This window comes from Chenopodium quinoa, unplaced genomic scaffold (assembly GCF_001683475.1).
Source record: "Chenopodium quinoa cultivar QQ74 unplaced genomic scaffold, ASM168347v1, whole genome shotgun sequence".
NCBI classification, from domain to species: domain Eukaryota; kingdom Viridiplantae; phylum Streptophyta; class Magnoliopsida; order Caryophyllales; family Amaranthaceae; genus Chenopodium; species Chenopodium quinoa.
In genome coordinates this window covers 421,751-440,640 of record NW_018743381.1, presented here as the reverse complement: position 1 = coordinate 440,640, position 18,890 = coordinate 421,751, and the positions used below count along the sequence as shown (strand labels likewise).

The 18,890-nt window shown below is 34.7% G+C and overlaps 2 protein-coding genes and 1 non-coding gene across 5 annotated transcripts; 2 read left to right on the top strand and 1 right to left on the bottom strand.

The window, feature by feature from the left end:
- Window positions 1-371: 371 nt before the first annotated feature.
- LOC110738231 (FIP1[V]-like protein) lies at window positions 372-11,030 on the bottom strand. The gene is made up of 9 exons (XM_021918606.1): window positions 10,335-11,030; window positions 9,214-9,371; window positions 8,767-8,893; window positions 8,283-8,345; window positions 8,081-8,206; window positions 7,733-7,834; window positions 7,452-7,663; window positions 5,356-7,135; window positions 372-1,075 (listed from the first exon to the last, which is right to left on the bottom strand). The coding sequence occupies exons 1-9, from the start codon at window positions 10,848-10,850 to the stop codon at window positions 539-541; spliced, it is 3,621 nt and encodes a 1,206-aa protein (XP_021774298.1). The 5' UTR covers window positions 10,851-11,030; the 3' UTR covers window positions 372-538.
- A 571-nt stretch (window positions 11,031-11,601) lies between these two features.
- LOC110738230 lies at window positions 11,602-16,297 on the top strand. 3 transcript variants are annotated; one of them, XR_002514584.1, is made up of 15 exons: window positions 11,602-11,752; window positions 11,869-12,023; window positions 12,117-12,165; window positions 12,410-12,556; window positions 13,564-13,661; window positions 13,763-13,832; window positions 13,988-14,078; window positions 14,319-14,388; window positions 14,479-14,574; window positions 14,744-14,843; window positions 14,914-14,991; window positions 15,070-15,164; window positions 15,302-15,548; window positions 15,656-15,748; window positions 16,091-16,297. XR_002514584.1 is itself a non-coding variant. In XM_021918605.1 (14 exons), exons 1-13 carry the CDS (start codon window positions 11,701-11,703, stop codon window positions 15,452-15,454), a joined length of 1,254 nt encoding a protein of 417 aa, XP_021774297.1. In that variant the 5' UTR covers window positions 11,602-11,700; the 3' UTR covers window positions 15,455-15,459; window positions 15,656-16,004. The 3 variants fall into 3 exon arrangements, 1 of the variants encoding a protein (XP_021774297.1); XR_002514583.1 differs by lacking the exon at window positions 16,091-16,297 and having other exon boundaries at window positions 15,656-16,004; XM_021918605.1 differs by lacking the exon at window positions 16,091-16,297 and having other exon boundaries at window positions 15,302-15,459; window positions 15,656-16,004.
- A 140-nt stretch (window positions 16,298-16,437) lies between these two features.
- Window positions 16,438-16,509, top strand: TRNAC-GCA. Its single transcript has one exon. It is a non-coding gene; the product is annotated as a tRNA-Cys (tRNA).
- Window positions 16,510-18,890: the final 2,381 nt, after the last annotated feature.

Below are 18,890 nucleotides of genomic sequence, written 5' to 3'. Positions count from 1 at the left end.
TTACCATCATAAGCAAAAGCTTGCCTTGTTTTCTTGGCAGTAAAAGGTGTTTAAAGAAGCACGATCTAGATCCAAAAATCGTGGTAACACTTGTTCAGTGCTATTTAGCATTTTGCTCAACTATAACTTGGTTACTCCAAATCCATATTCAAAGATCTACTGTAAATAATTTCACTTTAGTAGATTTCAAGTGAGGAGAGCAAAGTCGAAGTGCCATAACTTGTTCAATTGCCTCAATTCTGAAAAGCCAGTGATTGGTGTTGCAATTGAGTGATTTGTAACACCAACACAGCACACACAGGCTATGAGACAGATTAGTGAATCACCTAAATATATGATGACAATGCAAAGCAGGGACAATTTATGCAGAACAAATATACGAGTATGTTTACTAATAAATTTATTGATAGCAAATGAAATTACTGTCAACTTCCACCAAAAATTTACACAAGAATAAATCAATGTGACATTGTGATATGAAACTCATCCATGTTTATTGTCTTTGCTATATAAAACTAAACCAAAGAAAACCAGTACCTCAGCTTCCACCCCATTTCCTTTTTCTTGCTGGCCGTTGTCCCTTGGATTCAGCTGTTTCAGCTAGTCTATCGCCTTCTGGCTTAGGGTCAGGATCTGTATCTGTTTTCACAGATACTGGCTCCTTAAAGCGCTCCATTCTCTTTTCCATCTTCGCCTTGGTCTCAAGTATTCGGTTCTCATCGTATACACAAGCACCATTCTGACTCACAGGTTTCTGATTACGAAATGGTTTTTCTTTCATAGGGACTTTCTGAGTTAAGTATACAGGACCAGGACCGTTCTTTACCTTGAGAAATTCAGCTTCGGGTTCTGCAGGTATTTGATCCTCTTCTAGATCAGTAGCATTTTTATGGTTCATTATAGGTAGCTTATCCCGCAGTGCTTCACTATTTAAACCTTTGTTCACCATCTTTTTGTGAGGGAAAACTTCAACTGGTTTCTGTTGCCTTTTGAACTGCTTCTGGAACCTCTTGTCAGACTGTTTACAAGCATCATCATTTGGCAGACTTCCAGCATTTGAAAATTTCCCAAGTAACTGCAGAGTGTATCATAATGAATTAATGTTACAAGATCAGGCATGTATACCCGTCATTGTTGATGGGGCGATTAACAAGTCTCATAAGGAAATGCAAGACAACCAATGCACAGCTTCAGAGGTTTCAGAGAAACAAAACATCTAGCAATATGATTAATCTTAAAGTGGATAAAAGGAAGATGCGACTATATCAAAGACTGCTCATATAAGGGATACCTATGAAGCAGAGTACAACGCACTAAATTGAAACTAAATGAAGAGCTAACACGAACTGCCTTGCCCTCTTTATCATATGACAGTTAAAGCTTAGTTTGCAAGCAATGGTACCCCGTAAAGATAAAAGATGAAAACATGAGGGCACTAGAACATATTCTTTGACAATTAAACTATATATGTGAACCTATTTCGACATGAATTTCTCCATCCCAATGTCACTTCCAATGTCAATGCTGCAGCCTGCAACCTTGTCAGTCCTAAAACTTCTCTAAAACTAAAAACACATGACTGGTGCAAACCCATTACAAATAAAAGGAAGGGCCAGAATCTTAACTCTATTTTCATCAATCCTCAACACAAGTTATGCAATTAGTATACCTGATACATATAAAAGCCTACTGTCACAAACATTCGAAACAACACCCCCTCTGCAACTGATTGATCAAGGGGAGGGGGACAGTGGTATAGAAGAGCACATTAATGCATATTCATTCCAAAAATAGATAAAAACAAACACATAAAAGGAGACAAAAAGCCAGCATTCCAAGAGAGATACAGCAACTAATAATGATAATAGCATTATCCAACAATGGACATGGGTCTTTACTGCAGCCCAATCACATCTACAAATTTTCATGAGAAGAAACCACATACCAAGATTACCAACTACTGCCTAACGCATAAAACATCAAGCATCAACACTTAAAGTTGTAAAGAAAAGTTCAAAGTTTTCCAGGTCCTTTGCAGATAGGAGCTAAACTCTTGGCATTAGAAATGCTAACATAGGAATAATGCTTGACATTATAAAAAATGAACAAGTATCCTCTTTTAACTCTTATCAAACGACTAATAGTTTGACTACCTGTCATTCCAAGAGTAATTGATACCAAAGTGTTCCAGTGAAGAGTTATCTTGATAGGTCTAATACTTCAGAATGCCTAATAATGCAATGATAGAAATGCTAGATTCAACTTGTGATCAGATACACAGGAAAGCTTGACAGACTTGTTCTACCATTGAGCTATTGAGGAACAAGAAATTCATCTTATTGTTTACTATCATGTTCTTGAATCATCACCTACGTGGTGTCAAAGCTAATGTTCCTCAAAGTCTTCGTTTATTTTTTTTTTAAACTAAAGCAGAATATGTTTCAGAACAAATCTCACAACTCTAGTTTGAGAAGTCCATCTTCAATTTCACTTTAATCCAACATAAGATTGCATGGAGCTATGAGCCCTATAACCATCATCCTCAACAAAAATCCCTGTTTAAAGATGATAGAACATGAAATGAGGAGTGGATACAACCAAGTGACGTCCAGCTTATCATAACACCGACCAATACAAAGTCTAAATAGTATATTTTTCAAGTAACAATCTAGAAATGAAAATAATGATCATTTTTTCACCAGCTTTTTTAGACTCAATTCATTGCCTAGTCCAAAGAAATTATGAGCTAGCATGCATTAGCAATTAATATTTCTAAAATCAGCATATAAAGCTGTCAAAGAAGCATGTGTGCATGCATAAACTAAAAAGATTCAATCATCAAAGATCAGCATTGTGACATGAAGAGGACATTTTCTGAAAAGTGTAGACATAGGAACTATATATCAAGAAGCAGACACAATCAAAGAAAATGAAAATAAGTACACTTAGCTAATGATCCATATCATTCACAAAATCTTATCACCAAACATTGAATCACATTACAGCTATGTGGCAGACTACATCAATCATGCCAAAAGGAATCCTGACATAAGAGTATAAGACCAACATACAAAAAAGCTAACAATTGCTAGCTCAGAAGTCAAAATTCACAAGCAATGATAATATTTAAAAGCCATTTTCTCATAAACATAGAATGGAAATCCTACAAAGTTAGAAGTGCACAGATACACTAAACTGTAAGCTACCTACTCCCTGCAATAGTAAGACAGTATAAGAAAAGTTCATTTAATTGAGCACTTCAGTACAGCAAAATTTATAAATTTAAAAGATCTAATAGTAATTCTGAAGCCACTCATACTAAAATTGTCTGAAAAAGGACAAGATAATCAAACATTTATGATCCCATAAATCTTTTAAAAAAAAAAAAAAAAACTCAGTAATAAAGTCGGTATTTTTCATAAATGGCATGGTCAGTATTTGTGTTCTTTTTTAAGACAGTGTATCCATGACCTAAGTTTTGAGCCCATACATAAGTGACACTAAACTATGTACCTATACTCTACACTTGTACCCGCGTAGAAGCCCTTGGCTCCAATTGTACACTACCCTCAAGTATAGAAATTACCTTGGCATGATGAAGCTTTCCCCTGAGAAAATTTCCAATACCTCTCCCACAACAACCACCAAAATAGATTCCACATTTCGCAATCTACTTGTAAGATAACCACTTCTTCCAAGCCACCAGAACATCATTTGATTTACAGGATTAAAATCAACTAATCCAAAAGAAAGATAAAAATAATTGCAATCAAGAAACCCTAGGCAATAAAAGTAGGAAGTCATCAACTAACTCCTCATCAAGATTTCCACCTGCTTGCAAGATAATATTCCTTCATTCAAGTTCACGTCTGTAAGAAACCTTGCAGCTTTCAAGCAAAGAGCAAGCTTTTTCTGGGGACTGCATGCTAAATTTTTACTACAGTAAATGTTGCATATTAACTAAGAAATTAAGGGATGACAACACAAAATAGGTTGAGTCTACATGTACAGATCGAACAGGCAAATACAGAGACATGTATCCAATTAGCACAATGATAAGTAGATATTACTCACATCATAAAAAGCAACACTAAGATTCACAATGATGAATATTTGAGCAATGCTAAAAGCTTGCGATTACATGAGTAATCAATTGCATTAATAACCATGAATATAACGTAGAAAAAAAAAAGGTTCAGAGGGAGAAATATCTGCATAACAAAATTAGCTTAAGAATGCATGCATAATACATCAAACATCCATGGACACGTTCTGGTGCAGAGAAAGAGATGTGCGCAATACATAAATGTAGCATCCCAATCAAAGCATAAGTGAAGATCCTAAGGAGAACTAATAGCTCTTTAGGTGGGTGCACATGGTTAGATGAAACAGAGATGATTGACAGAGATGGTAATTGGTGCATATCACTCAAGCATGAGAAACATAATTTAAAGACAAAGTTGTCAGAAACTAGTCAAGAAGTGATCCTGAATAACCAGTTACATGGACATTGAGTACATGAAAGTTCACAGTACTATAGCAATCACATTCACACCTAAAAGAAAACAAGTAAACAACAAAGATTGTGAGAGCTGCTTATAGCAGATGCAAATAGTTCCCCACAGTTATAAGCGCTGATTTGCACAACAGCAATCGCACTTAGATGCATGCCTTCGAGGATCCAAATAAAATTACACAGGAAAATTGAAGTATATTCAATACAAGAAACAAAATAAAGAGCATAGTCAATCCAAGTGAAAAACATACACCTTATATCTGTAAGCACTCAATTATAAGCAATTTTTTAAAGTAAAGAGCCTTGCTACAGAGTTTTGTACAAAATTTACAGTAATTTTCATCACTGAAAAAAAGGTATCTAAAGTTTCTTTCCACTTTTACAATTAAGGAAATAAATTCAAAAATAAAAATTTTGAACTACTCAAACGCCCAAGACAATCTAACTCTGTACTCTGAGTGTTCCACTATCTATAAATTGTATTCAAGCATAAATTTGACAGCTGACTATAACCAATAGTGAAGACAAGAAATTGAAACCCTATCTAGATCTTGTTAGGTTCCAAAAGTATGATCAGGTTAATTTATCTACACAGAATTTATGTTCCAATTTCATCTACAATGGTGCTGCCACCACCAAAGTATAGACAGAGCAAGAGGATGAACAATCTTTAATAAATTGTTTATAGAGATCATGAAGAAGAAAGTACAAGGTATTACGCATTTGAAAAGAGATATGCATAATGCATTAAGAAAAATGATTCTCCCCAAAATATGGGGAGATATCATGGATACAAATACAATGATATAGAAGATCAAAAATAATTTTCCCAGCTTTACCTTTTTTTCCCTAACAGTATTTTGCACTTCCACTGAATTCCTGGCCCATAGCCCAATGCCTTCACGTACATATCTTGTTGAAGACTTGAAATAAGATTTACTACCACCACCACTTGCCACTCCAAACCTATTCTTCATTGTCTGTGTATGCATAGTAGTTCTACCAGGCCCAACTCTATGTTTGGTCCCATGCCAATTACATCTTGGAATACCATTGAACGAATCCAACATATTCTCAATGCTAAAATCATTATCAGAACATCCATCTAAGAGTTTATCTTCAGCCCAACTCGAACCCTTGGACCGAAAGGTATTTCTTCTTTCCTCATAATCCTCAAAATAGTCATCCTCATCAAGGTAGTTAGCAGCATCATATCTATTATAGGCATCCCTGTCATCATAAACCTGCCTACTACCTGTGCCCTTCTTGGCAGAAATAGACCTACTATGTCTTTCATGTCTTGTATATAATTGAGGATCATCCATATCATCTCTGTAGAGGGTGTTTTGATGCTTTCTTTCACCATGAGTAGGAAACCACTCATGATAATCATGAGCAGATGTGGGAGTTTGTCTGTTCCAGCATTCATCAACATCATCTAAAGTATATCGCGGATAATCCTCATCAAATGGACTTTCCAAACATTCATTCTCTCTGCCAGATGCTCCTACCTCTACTCCAGAATACCATAAGCGTCTTTCATGTCTATTCTCCAAATCTAGATAATTATTTTGCCAATCATCCAAGGGATTGGACCTGGCATATTTATTGTGCTCAGACCCATTGGAATTCCTAAATTGAAATGGCCGGCCATGTTTTCTTCTTTTATCAAAGTGAACATTGTCATATTCCCTTTGTTGTTTAGGCCAATTAGTATCATAGGAAGAAGAAAACCTCAACGTGGAATGTTCTTGGTTCCGAAAGAAAGGTTTTTCTTCCCTAATTAAACATTCTCTTTCCTGAAGATGCCAATCATTTTTTTGGACAGTTACACCTCTCATTCTTTGCATGCGTCTGTCAGAAAAGTATTGCTCCTCATCCCACTCTCTTTGAAAATTCAGATCTACTTCATCTCTTGATCCCCAATGATCTTGTTGATCAAAATCCATCTTTCGTTTGGCCCGAAACCTGTTTTCAACAGACCTTCTATCATAACATCCAAAGGAGGATTTGTTATCCCTATAACTAGGCCAATATTCATCATCAGAAGCAGAGGTAAGGCACCATTCTTCACTTCTATGATGGTGTATGCTTGAATGGTGCACTCCATAGCTGTGCTCTGCCGTGTCAATCAGATAGTTATTATCTTCAGAACTGTGGCTCTTCCACTTCAAATGTCTCCGAACTCTCCGTTCATTGTGCTTCAGGTCTTCTTTGATGAAGTTTCTGACTCTTACACGATACCTACCACCACTTTCATTCAACTTCTTATCATCCCTTCTGTTCCTCAAGTGACAATAATCAGCTTTAGCCACTTGGTTCCTTTCCTTTTTGGAATCTGAAGGTGATCTTCTCGGATCTCGATTTCTTCTTGAATCACAATAATCATCTTTTAATGCCTCAGACCAAGTATTAGAATTAGAAGGAGAAGGAGAAGGGCTAGTGCATCCATGATTATCATATGATAAATCTATATCTGCCACACATGGGTTTGCTTCTGTCGTATTGCTACCATTATCTACATCCTCCACAGAGCTATTGAGAATTTTCATGACTCTCGGATTTTCTCCATGAGAATCCTGAAGCTTCTGACTGGATACTGCTGCAGACTCGTGTGATCTGAACAGACACATACATAGGCATAAATGTTTTAAGATTTTATCCATAGTGAGATAAAGTTGCATAGATGCACTACCAAGGTGTAACAAGAGAAAAGAATTATAAATGTCAGTTTAGGTCTTCAGAAGAATGTATACTGTTTGGATTCTTTAGAACATCCGAAACAGAGAGGAATTTAGATTTTGAAGAGGAGGGTCATGAGACAAGTATGAAGTTTTGCTACACATAGCAGAACCAGATATATTAAAAGGAGCCAACACAATAGTTTATAAATAATTGAAGAAAGAGCAATTTTAGAGTCAGATAAGATGAAAACCTTTTGCAATCAGACGACACACTCAAACTTCGAAATTTTTCCTCAGAATTCTTTAGCATTTCATAAGCGTTGGAACCACCAGATTTCTCGGCTTTAAGCTCAACTTGTCCAACGCCAAACCCTTTTTCAGACATTTTACATTGAGTTCCAAGTGTATTATCTGGCTCCTCAAGGCCAGAACTGGAGGGCTCTTCTGGATCTTGCACAGTTATCTAGCCAAACACAGTTTGTTTAGAAAACTCTTAATGTGAAGTTAATTGTGATACATGTTAAAATAATACCTGTATGACAACATCAGAATCACGATTACGTGGACGCCTTCCATCTGTAGATGGCTGACGCTCAACATTGCTGTCTTCTACATGGATGGCTTGACCGATTTGCTGCACAAAAGAAGTGAGTGAGCCCCTTATGGAGAATCATACATCATGAAGCACAAGATGGAAAACGATTATTCCTCTTTTTTAAAGAATAATTTTTGTAAATGAGCAACTAGAAAAAATAACGGAGGCAAATCGCACTAATAACAGCAAAAAATATATTACATAGTGAACAAACAACTATCCTGATGGTAAAACTGCAAAACAAGTTAACAACAATAAGGGTAAAGTATATTTAGGGAACTACACCTTTTTGAACTGCTTAGTAGCAAAATCTGACTCATGAGAAGTAATTTTTCTAAGCCCATTGAGGGAAGACTCTGCTTCAACAAATCCTTCAGACTCTAATTCCTTAGTAGCTCCAGCTTCAGCTTTCTGATTACAAGCAGAAGAAAAGCTCAAAATCCCAATCAGAGTAGCTTCAAAAGTTCTAATGCAACACAAATCCTACCAGCTTGAAGCTATTGTTAACTTTGTTTCTGGTCTGACTGGTCGTTTGATGGCGTAATTGATCCTACACAGTCAATTAAGGTCAAAAATCCCTTCAGGAAGTCATAAAGAAAAATAAATAAATATTAAATTAAATAAATAATCAAGGCTTTAGAAACATAAGTCCTGTTTGAAAAAGGAATGTGTCACAAGATAGTAAGGGTGATAAACGGCCTGACCATCTCAAATGCATAAGGAGTTTTTCAAAATCAGATAAACATGCATGCTGGCTGATCTCAGACAAGACAAGAAGATATATAGCCATTAACAAGTAAAGGTCAAAGCTGTAAAAGGATACTTCCATGCGGAAAAGTTCCTTATTCGAAAACTAAGATAGATATCCATAAGATCACTACAAGGACCACAACTGGGCCAATTTTTTAAAAAGCCCCTATTCTGGGGATGAAGGGGGTTTTTATTTGGCAGTAGAGCTCAGAATTACCCACCAGTGAATGACAAAAGTTTCTCCAACTTTCCTCATCAAAACCAAAATTAAAGTAGTCTGTTATATCAGCCCCAGGACGTGTCCATGACTTCTCCTCTAACGTATCAATGTCCACATCTACAATAGTTCTGAAAAACAATAGCAAGATGTCCACATTTTCTTAGAAGAAAAAAAAAAAAAAAAAAAAAAAAAAAAAAAAAAAAAAAAACAGGCAAATTAGAACCAAAAAGGCAGCATCAAGAGAAATTAATAGGAGTAGCACATGGTGCCAGGGGAAATTTCCAAAGCAACAGACAGTACAAATCTCTTTTTATCCCCTCAACCAAAAAAGAAAAAGAGTAAAGGGGAGAGACATTACCAAAATAAAATACTTTACAATTTATAGTCCCTTGTATTGAGTTCAGCACAAACAAAGACTATCCAAAAAAACATTTCCATTTGTGCTTACCTATACCATGGAAGCCAAAAATTATTTCCATTGCCAGAAAAACCGTGAACAAAGCCTGACATTGTATTTTGACCACACCAAGCATCCTCTCTGTTGAGTTTCCAAGAGCTTATAGCTCGTTGATTTCCCGCAAAGACCGAGCCATATCTTCTTAGATACTAAGCATAAACAAAACATGAAATCAGTTTCTAACACAGAGATTATCCATCTACAATACAAAAGAAAATCAATACAAGTATGGGTAAAAAAGGATAACAACTGACGAGGCATCTAAACAGATTTGTCCTCTTATTATCTTTCAAATGCTATACACAGTTTCCATGTCAAAATTCAACTCAAAGAGTCAAAGCCTACTGAAGACAGAGCAATAAATCAGTAAAGGCAGCTGATATCATTTCACGACAAAGTATATTACCTACACCTATAAGTCAGGATCAGATTCAAATGACTGCAACCTGATGTGTAAACGACTCAAAAAACAAAAAAGAGCAATCATGACCTGAATATAGGCTATAAATGGAAGAAAAAATAAGTTCTAAGCTACCATTCTCCTAACTCTCCAATATATAGGAGAGTAGGAGACTAACACTACTTTTCCACGTATTCAACAGCACCATAAACTACAACTTACTCACAATTAATGAAGGGCATGTGCAAAGTTGAGTTATGTATGAACAGATTGATCAAGTGAAAATATTTTTTTACCATGACACTAGTGTGATCACAAGAATTAAACCCGAGTATTAATTGTTATCTATCGCACTTTTAATTGCCACTGCAATGTTGTATATCACTTCAAAACACCCATGCAATTTTATCAATCCGTCCAAATATCAATGTGACAACTAACAACAAATATGTGCTTAACCTTTAAATACAACTAAAATGATCAATGCACTACATCAATTATGAATCATAATTTCATAAGCAAACAACATAAGAAAACCTTGCCATTGATCAAATCATATCGCTTCTCTCATATACATAGCTATAATCTAATTGCAACATCAATTATGAATTCAATGAAATTTAAATAATGCAAAACAGTTAAGAGACACCTCCATATAAGCAAATAAAACTAGGATTCATGATCAACCCAAATGCAATTCGAATACACATACCATGTGTTGCGAATTGCAACCATTCTTCCCTACATTCCCTCTCTCCCCACCACAATCACCGCCACTCGGCTCCGTTCCATCCACATCAACCCGCATTGTCTTCTTTCCCGGCAAATTCTTCTCCGAAACCCCGGCAACAAACTCAGCCTCCGTACCATCCTCCGCCTCCTCGTGACAATTCCTCCCATCTCCACCTCCCTTCTTCTGCCCAATATCCTCGTCATTGACAACAATATCAAAATCATCATCAGTATCACTGTCACTGTCACTGACATTTTCCACTTCAAAATCATCAACCCCATTAATACCCATCTCAGAATTCTTCTCAGTCATCTCACCGTTTCCATTTGCTGAATCAATCTCTCTCTTCTCATCCACTCCCACCTCATTGCAATGCTCCTGCTGTTGCTGGTTTTTGTGCAATTGATAAAAATCAGATACTCCATTGATAGCTGAACTCGTATGAACTTCAATGTCGGCGTATAACTCCCCGAAATCATCGCCGAAATCTTTCATGATTATGGAAGAATTAGTTCACGAAAATGGGACGCATTCGATTGCAGAGTATGGAGATGAAGGGTTGAATGAAAGATAGCAGGAAGATGATTAGGGGTTTATCTAGGGTTTTACCTTAAACCCTACTTAAAATTTCAGGAATGAAGAAGGGTAATTTTATAATTTCATTGAGCGGGTCTGAATTCCACATTATGCACCTGCAAGCCTACAACTGACTACACACAAATCAAAATTAACTTATTAAGTAACTCTAACTGATGAGTAACATTTGACTGATCGAGTAGTAACCTCTAATCGATCGAGTTACCCCTAACGGATCAAGTTAGTAACTCCTACTCCTATAGCACTAACAAAGTAACACCTATGATGCGTGTGATCAATCACATATAAAAGTTTGTGTAAAGTTAATTAAAGTAATTTCCGATTGAGCGAAATTGGGATATTTTTCATGTCCTAAGATAAAACAGTGAATTAAACCGTTTAGACTTAAATAAAAAAGGAAAATGCTATACATAGCCTTTAGGCTATATATAAGCATTGAATTTACTCTTGGAAAATGTATAAAGTTAGGAATTCATGACAAAAACACGCGCAAATCGGTGTAATTAGTGTGTTTTTGTCGTGATTTTCTAAATTTAAACAATTTTCAAGGGTAAATTAAATGCTTATATGTAGCCCTCAAGGTTATGTATAACATTTTCCTAAATAAATAAAATTACAAAACTCAAAAGCAAAAAGGTAAAGGGTACTTTAAACAAATGTCAACCAAAAAATATAAAGTTTACCTCTACAACTACAGTAGCTCACTTTTTCTATGAATAATCATCCATAGACGATAGTCCATATTGGCATGGCCTTCACCTTATCTTGCTGCAATTCACTCTTCCTTCATAACCAACACGGTACTTTTCTTCTTACTTCCCCTCTCTTCTGTCTCTCTTCCTCTCTCTTTCTTCAACTAGTTTCCTCAATTCTTACCTCAAAATTCAAACTTTGGTTTTTTTTTTTTTTTTTGTAGTGAAAGTGAGTAATCATGTCAGCAACAACAACAACCACCTTAAAAGTGTCAAAAACCTCGTACTCTCAACTGGGGTTCCTTCAATTGCAACCCCACCTCAAGAATCCCTTCAAAAGGGCAATTGGGTCAAGCTCATTTGTGGTGCTAGCTTTGAGGTACTAATCAATTTCATCTATTCTTAAACCCTTACAAACCCCATCTTTCAATTTGTAGAATTGAAGTAATTTGATCATTTTGTTTGTCTGTAGGATGTTGTTGACATAAGGAATATGTCTCTAGTTTACACCCTTGCTGGAGGTACACTGTGTTATTACTTACTACCTATGTTACTCAGACTCGGGTACTCGTGTTGAACATGGGTATGTGTCTAAGTGTCCTACCCATGTCGGAGTGCTGATGATCCAGCACGGGTACACTTGAGGGAAATGAAGAGTTCGAGTAACATAGTTTACTGCCAATGTAACTTGTAAATTGGTTTTGAGTTTTGTGTGTGTGTGTGTGTGTTTTTCTTGGGGTTTATGGTGGTATGTTGTGTTTGTAGTTGATTGTATTGATTGTGCGGCGGATGCATCGGTTGTGAGTGCGGTTAATGAAGGAATTGAAGCGGCCATGAACATAGTGTCACTTCGCCGGCCATGGGTTATGATTAGTGTCAATGATGATGAAGACCTTCATTTTCGTAAAGCTGGTAATCTGTAATGCTTTTATTTGTTTATCTTCAATACTTGCAATTGTAAGGAAGATTGATACTTGTAGCTGTTAATAAGTTGCTTGTCTTGATCCTTGATTAAGTGGAGTTAGCTAGTTTAGATACAATCTAATTCCTATTTTCAAGCAATTTGAAGATTGTGCATTTGTGCTGGATAATAGAAGGATGTATGCTGTCAAAAACAAAATTCATCACTACAACTTTGAAAAAACAGTGATAATTAGGTTGTAATTATGATCAGAATCATATATAAGATAACATATAAGTATGCTAGAAAACACTTTTTAGCACGGTTTGAAGGCATTAATTGATGATTGTTTACCAGCATAAAAACCTGTTTCTTTGTTGTCTTGTCTTCTCTTCATTCCTGTGCCCTCTGATCAATATGGTATTGATTATAACTCTGGTTTTATTACCAAGTTCTCATTTGTAGCCATACTGTTGCGAACACTAGAATGGTTTCATATAATGTGAGCAGTCTGAGCACAGGAATAGATGCCTTGAAAATTCTAACAATATTATTGGCTTTGATAATATAGGGCAGCAATGCCAATCATCTCTAGTGAAGCTACTGTAGGAGCCTAGGAGGGGTGAATGCGTATGCATTTCATTTGACAACTTGTAGCTTCCGGCTTCATTTGCCCCTTTGAGTGTGATGCTCTGTGTCAAGTGGACTTTTCATTTCACACTCTCTGTGCTGGATTTATTTATCCTTTCTGTTGAAATGGGTCTATGGTGATAGCATTAGGATAAACACCTGGGACACTCTTCGAAAAATGGCTGAATCTTATACCTAGACCATACCATTCTGATACTAATAACCAAGTCCCTTGAACAAAGCTCCTGTAGGATTGACGACTTTGGGGTTACCCACATTGCAGTAACTTCAGTTATGCAAAATGCAAATATTAAAGTCCTGATATATCTTTGCTACATCATCACACATTAAGCACTTTTTTCGCTTGGTAATATTTCATATTTAATAGCCTTTGATCCATCGGAGTGTCCACTGGATTGCTCGAGACCATGCGAGGCTGTTTGTCCTGCCAATGCTATTGCATTAAAGAAAGGAGAATCCTTGGAGGTATGTCCTTATGCCTAAACAATACTTAGATGTTTATCTTGCTTTTTCAAATATTGCAGCAGTTTTTTATCTAAATATTTGAAATACCAATTGACCTGCAGGGAGGAGTGATTAATGAGCGATGCTATGGGTGTGGACGTTGCCTTCCAGTCTGCCCATACGATAAAATAAGTGAGTAGTTCTCCATAAGCACTTCACCCCTGGTCCTTTGTCCTCTTGAATATTGCTGTAGGTAGTGCTCAGACTTATTTACAGTTCTTCTGTATGCTTTCAGCATTCACTTTGCTATTTTATTCATTCATCATTCATGCACATGATTTTTACAGAGGCAGTTACCTACTTGAGAGATGCTGTTTCTACTGCTCAACTGGTCAGAAGAACTGATGTTGATGCTATTGAAATCCATACAAATGGAAGGTAATCCCGGAATTTGTTACATCTAGTTGATTTAGTTTTGTGTATAAACTACAAAGTTATATTGTGGAGCTACATATTCTCAATAAATGTATTTAAAAGTCAAGATGGCTAATGTTTGTTAAAAAATCTAAAAATAACAATTAATGTAATGTATCCTCTTCATTGAAGTTCTCATGATGAAAGCTTTCCACAAAATGTCCTTTTTCTTTCTTTTGCTTAACCTGTAGTGGTTTTCGACAGGCAGACTGATTCCTTTAAGGAATTCTGGAATGGAATGGGAGATTCTGTTAGCCACCTGAGATTAGTGGCTGTAAGACTGGACATGTTTCTTTATACACATTGAGATCAAACAGCTATATTTGATTTCTATTAATGTGCATTTTTACCTTCAACTACTCAGATAAGCTTACCAGATGTGGGTGAAGCGACTACAACCTTAATGAACACGATGTTCTCAGTCATGAAACCAAATTTGAGTTGCTACAATCTATGGCAGGTTTCTCTTCTTTTTTTTCCATCTATCATCAATGTAAACTATTCTGAAGTATTACATACCATTCGTTTTTTTTTTTTAGAACAAGTATTACATACCATTTGTTATACTGTTATTCCCTTTTTCTGCTGGTCCAGCAACCCAATAATTTTAAGCTTAATTCTGGCATTAGTTGGATGGACGCCCAATGAGTGGAGACATTGGACGAGGGGCCACCAGGGAAGTACTTGCTTTTGCTGTTCGCTTGGCTGCTGCCGAGGATAAACCCCCTGGTTTGTTGTGAATTTTACGAGCATTATACCAATTATTTACTTTCTTAGTAACTAATTGGTAGCTTCACAGGCTTTCTTCAATTGGCTGGTGGCACTAATGCTCACACCATAAATGGGTTGAAGGAACGGGGAATTTTTCAAACCATGAGTAATATTTATGACACCTACAAATATGTTAGTCTTATTGGTCTCATTTTCTGCTTAACTCATTCAAACTGTTCATTAGGGAATTCTGAAGATGGGATCTTAAATGAAGATATACCTGGTTCATCAGAATCATCACTCATTGGCGGTATAGCATATGGTGGTTATGCTAGGAAGGTACAATTGTACATCTATATAAATTAACATGTTTCTCCTTCATTATCATATACTGCATGGTTAAAACTCAATTAGCCATCTTTAGCTCTCCATCACACAGTAAGGGAGGTCATCAAGATTCTTGCATTGCTTTTCAGATTGTTGGAAGAATATTGAGATCCATGCAATCACAGCATGGTCTTGCTTATATAGAGGATTGTCCTGTGTATCTAAGTGAGGCACTTAGAGAAGCCCTTGCTCTGGTTGGATCGGTCAAATGCTATACTCACCTTGGCGTCCATCAAGAATAATCAAGGTCACAGCTATATTTATGTAGTTTCGTCTTTTCTCAGAAAATCAATGATCTTTTAACTGCCTATTATCAGTATTCCTGTCACATATAAGGTATTCCTGTCACATCTTTTAACTGCTTATCAATGTGACTTTAAGCTTGATTACTAATTATCGAAGGATATTGTTATTCTGATTAAACTATGGCCATATTTTTACAGTTTATGAAGCTGCTATTGTCACCTTTGCTCTGATTTAAGCCTGGGAAACTATAAATCTACGATCCTCTGAACCGGATTCAAGTATCGACTTAGGTATGGGTTTATATATATCTGACATGGGATATACTTAAGTTTTACAGTTTGGGGACTCAATTGAGTGTCCTTATGAACGAATACATGGAAATAATTCTTTGTTATACATGTACATAGAAGTAGAAAAGTATTAATGTTCCTTTCTTTAGCCAAATTTGATGTGTTCAAGTGCACATCCATTATTCCTCATTCCTGTTGAAACATCACAAATTAGAAATATACCAATAGGTCCTAGTTGGATCAAATTATAAATATAGAGATTATTGGATTGATTTTTGTTAAAAATCTACCAAAATTATGTTCAAAGGACGACATATATTTTTGGCATGTCTTTTGATACAGGAACAGGTAAATGATGCTCCAAAATTCTTTGAAAATGAGGAAATTGAGTTCTCTCTTTGTTATAAAATAGAGATTATGTGCAGTTGGATGACTTGGATCATGAAGTCGTCAATTAAAAAAAAAAAAAAATTGAAGTTGATGTAAATTTGTATTAAACCTTATTCGACTAAGATCCCCTTATTTTTTGTATACTTTGTACTGTATTAGATTGAATAAATATATAAGATTTCTTCTTTTTTTTTAAAATAAAAAAATTGAATACTTAAAATCTCTTTTCACAAGATTTGTGTCGATGAATACTTAAAATATGGTATAATAATAGTTATTGTAATTATAAATGCAACAAAGGGTCCATAGCTCAGTGGTAGAGCATTTGACTGCAGATCAAGAGGTCACCGGTTCGAACCCGGTTGGGCCCTTACAGTTTTTTTTTTTTTTTTTCTAAGTCTAATATCAAACTTTGAATTATATCCCATAACTAGGTTAGATCCCGTGTCATGCACGGTGATCGTTATTGATTATTAATAGATAATTATTATAATCACAAATTAGTCGAGGAATAATAAAAGTATGTGATATGTTAAATTTTAATTGTAGCTTCTAATACACAATTAAAAATAAAAGTAGGCATCCGAGCATTTTTTTTTTGGTGTAAAAAAAAATCACAAAATATTTTTAAGAATATAATTTTTGGTTTATAGTTGTCCAATTTTCTATTTTAGAAAAAGTATTTGTGAAATCTTTTTATTCTAAATATACTACATTAATATGGAATATGTACAACAAATAATAATTATTTTTGAAATTGATTTGTTTCCTTAATTAATAGATTTTTTTTACATTAAAAATAATAATAATTAAGGACACACCAGGAGATGACACATGTCATTGCTGGTGTGTATTTTAGTATATAGTACTAGTTTAAGTCCCGTGCCATGCACGGTTATAATTAAATTTTAGAACAAATAAATAATAAATAGTGGTGTTAATTCAACAATAATTTATCCAAAAAAATTAGTTATAATAAAAATAACTTGAATTTTAGTTTAAACCAATTAGGGGTGGCAATTTGGGTCAGCAGGTCGAGTTCGAGTCAGATTTCGGTTTGCTTTCGTGTTATGCTTAGAAACTATAAAAAAAAAATAGTGTAAAACTTAATATAATTATGAAATATGAAATTTAGGTCAAATTATCCTTAGAAACCTTCAATTCAAGGTTTTGATTGAGGCCCAAAAAAATATGTTTTATACTAAATCAAATAATTAGATTTAATTTTCCAATATATGTTATGTACGTTTGTATGAAGCATACTTTTGCTAGTGATTTTGTTTTTATAAACCTTATGTATAATTTTAAAATTTATACAAAGAATCTATGCTACCAAAATGAATTTTCTATTTTAATTAAATAATTTTTTTTATCACATGATAAAAGTTGGAGAATTTTTTTTATATAAATATGTAAAATTAAATTTTTTACTCGTATGCATTGTTAATCATGCATAAATTTGATATTTAATGGTGAATTGAAACTATATGTAGATAGTATTGTGAATATTGGAAATTTGAAAAGATTTTATACTACTTTTCACATTATTACTGTTTTGTGAATGATATGGTTGATACGGTGTATATATTTACTATGTATACATAAATATTATATGATAAGAATATATAAGAATATAATAAAATATAATAATTAAATGAGGAAATAATTATATAATAAAATTAAAATATAATATAATAATTAAGGAAATAATGAAATTGGCGGGAAAAAAAAATGAATGACATTATGCCAAGTGTCATTATAGGTTCGCTTTTAGTATAGGTTAATAGATAATGAATTGTATAACCTATGGTCTATCTTCGGTGCACCATTTTACCTCTCTATTTGTTGAAAGGGGCGGGCATTAATTTGGTGGATACAACTCTGCAAGACGATCCAAAATCACTCAGTCATGTGTGGCAGAGGATTTAACACAAAGGAAAGGTTGATTGGTAGTTGGCTACACATTAAATTACTACTACACCATACCACATCATGGATTTTTAGTCATTAGTGTTGCGTAATGTAAACACAAAGATAAGTCTTACTAGATTTATTATTTTCCTAGCTAGTCATCCATCAACTACTCAATAGTTTATACATACTACGTGAGTAAGTGTTGTAACGGTATTCCTACTAGTAAAAATATATAAAATAGTAAAAATTGCTTAATTGGGTCGAACATTTCTACAAATTATAGGAGGTTCGAACATTGAGTCTAGTACTCTAGTTACTCCGACAATTTGGGATTTTTTTTGTCCGTTCATGTTAAGTTTTATTTTATTATTTTTTCCAATCAAATGGGCGCAAGTGTGGTTTATTCTATTGCTAGTAAAAATTTGACTATTTAAAGGAGTGTGTACAAAGGTGCACTACTTTGAATAATAAGATTAATGCTACGAAATGTATGAAGCAAATGCCAAACTCGGGAGTGTTAGAAAAGAGGAAAGTCAAGCTCTATGTTGTTGATTTTAAGCTATAACAGTCGGTATGAGTGTTCATTAGTAATTTAGTAGCAGCACTTTGATTAGTATTGTTTTGACTTGGCCAACTACAAATCTTCTTATGAGTAAAACAAAATGGGCTGTAAATTTGATTATTGTAGCTTAATCAATTATTTTGAAATGAAATAAGACTATAAGAGTATAATACAACTTACATGATTATAATTAATTTTATAGACTAGTTTACATAACATTTTCAACATGTATTGTATATAATTAACCATACTTATTTTACTTAGATTAACTAAGCT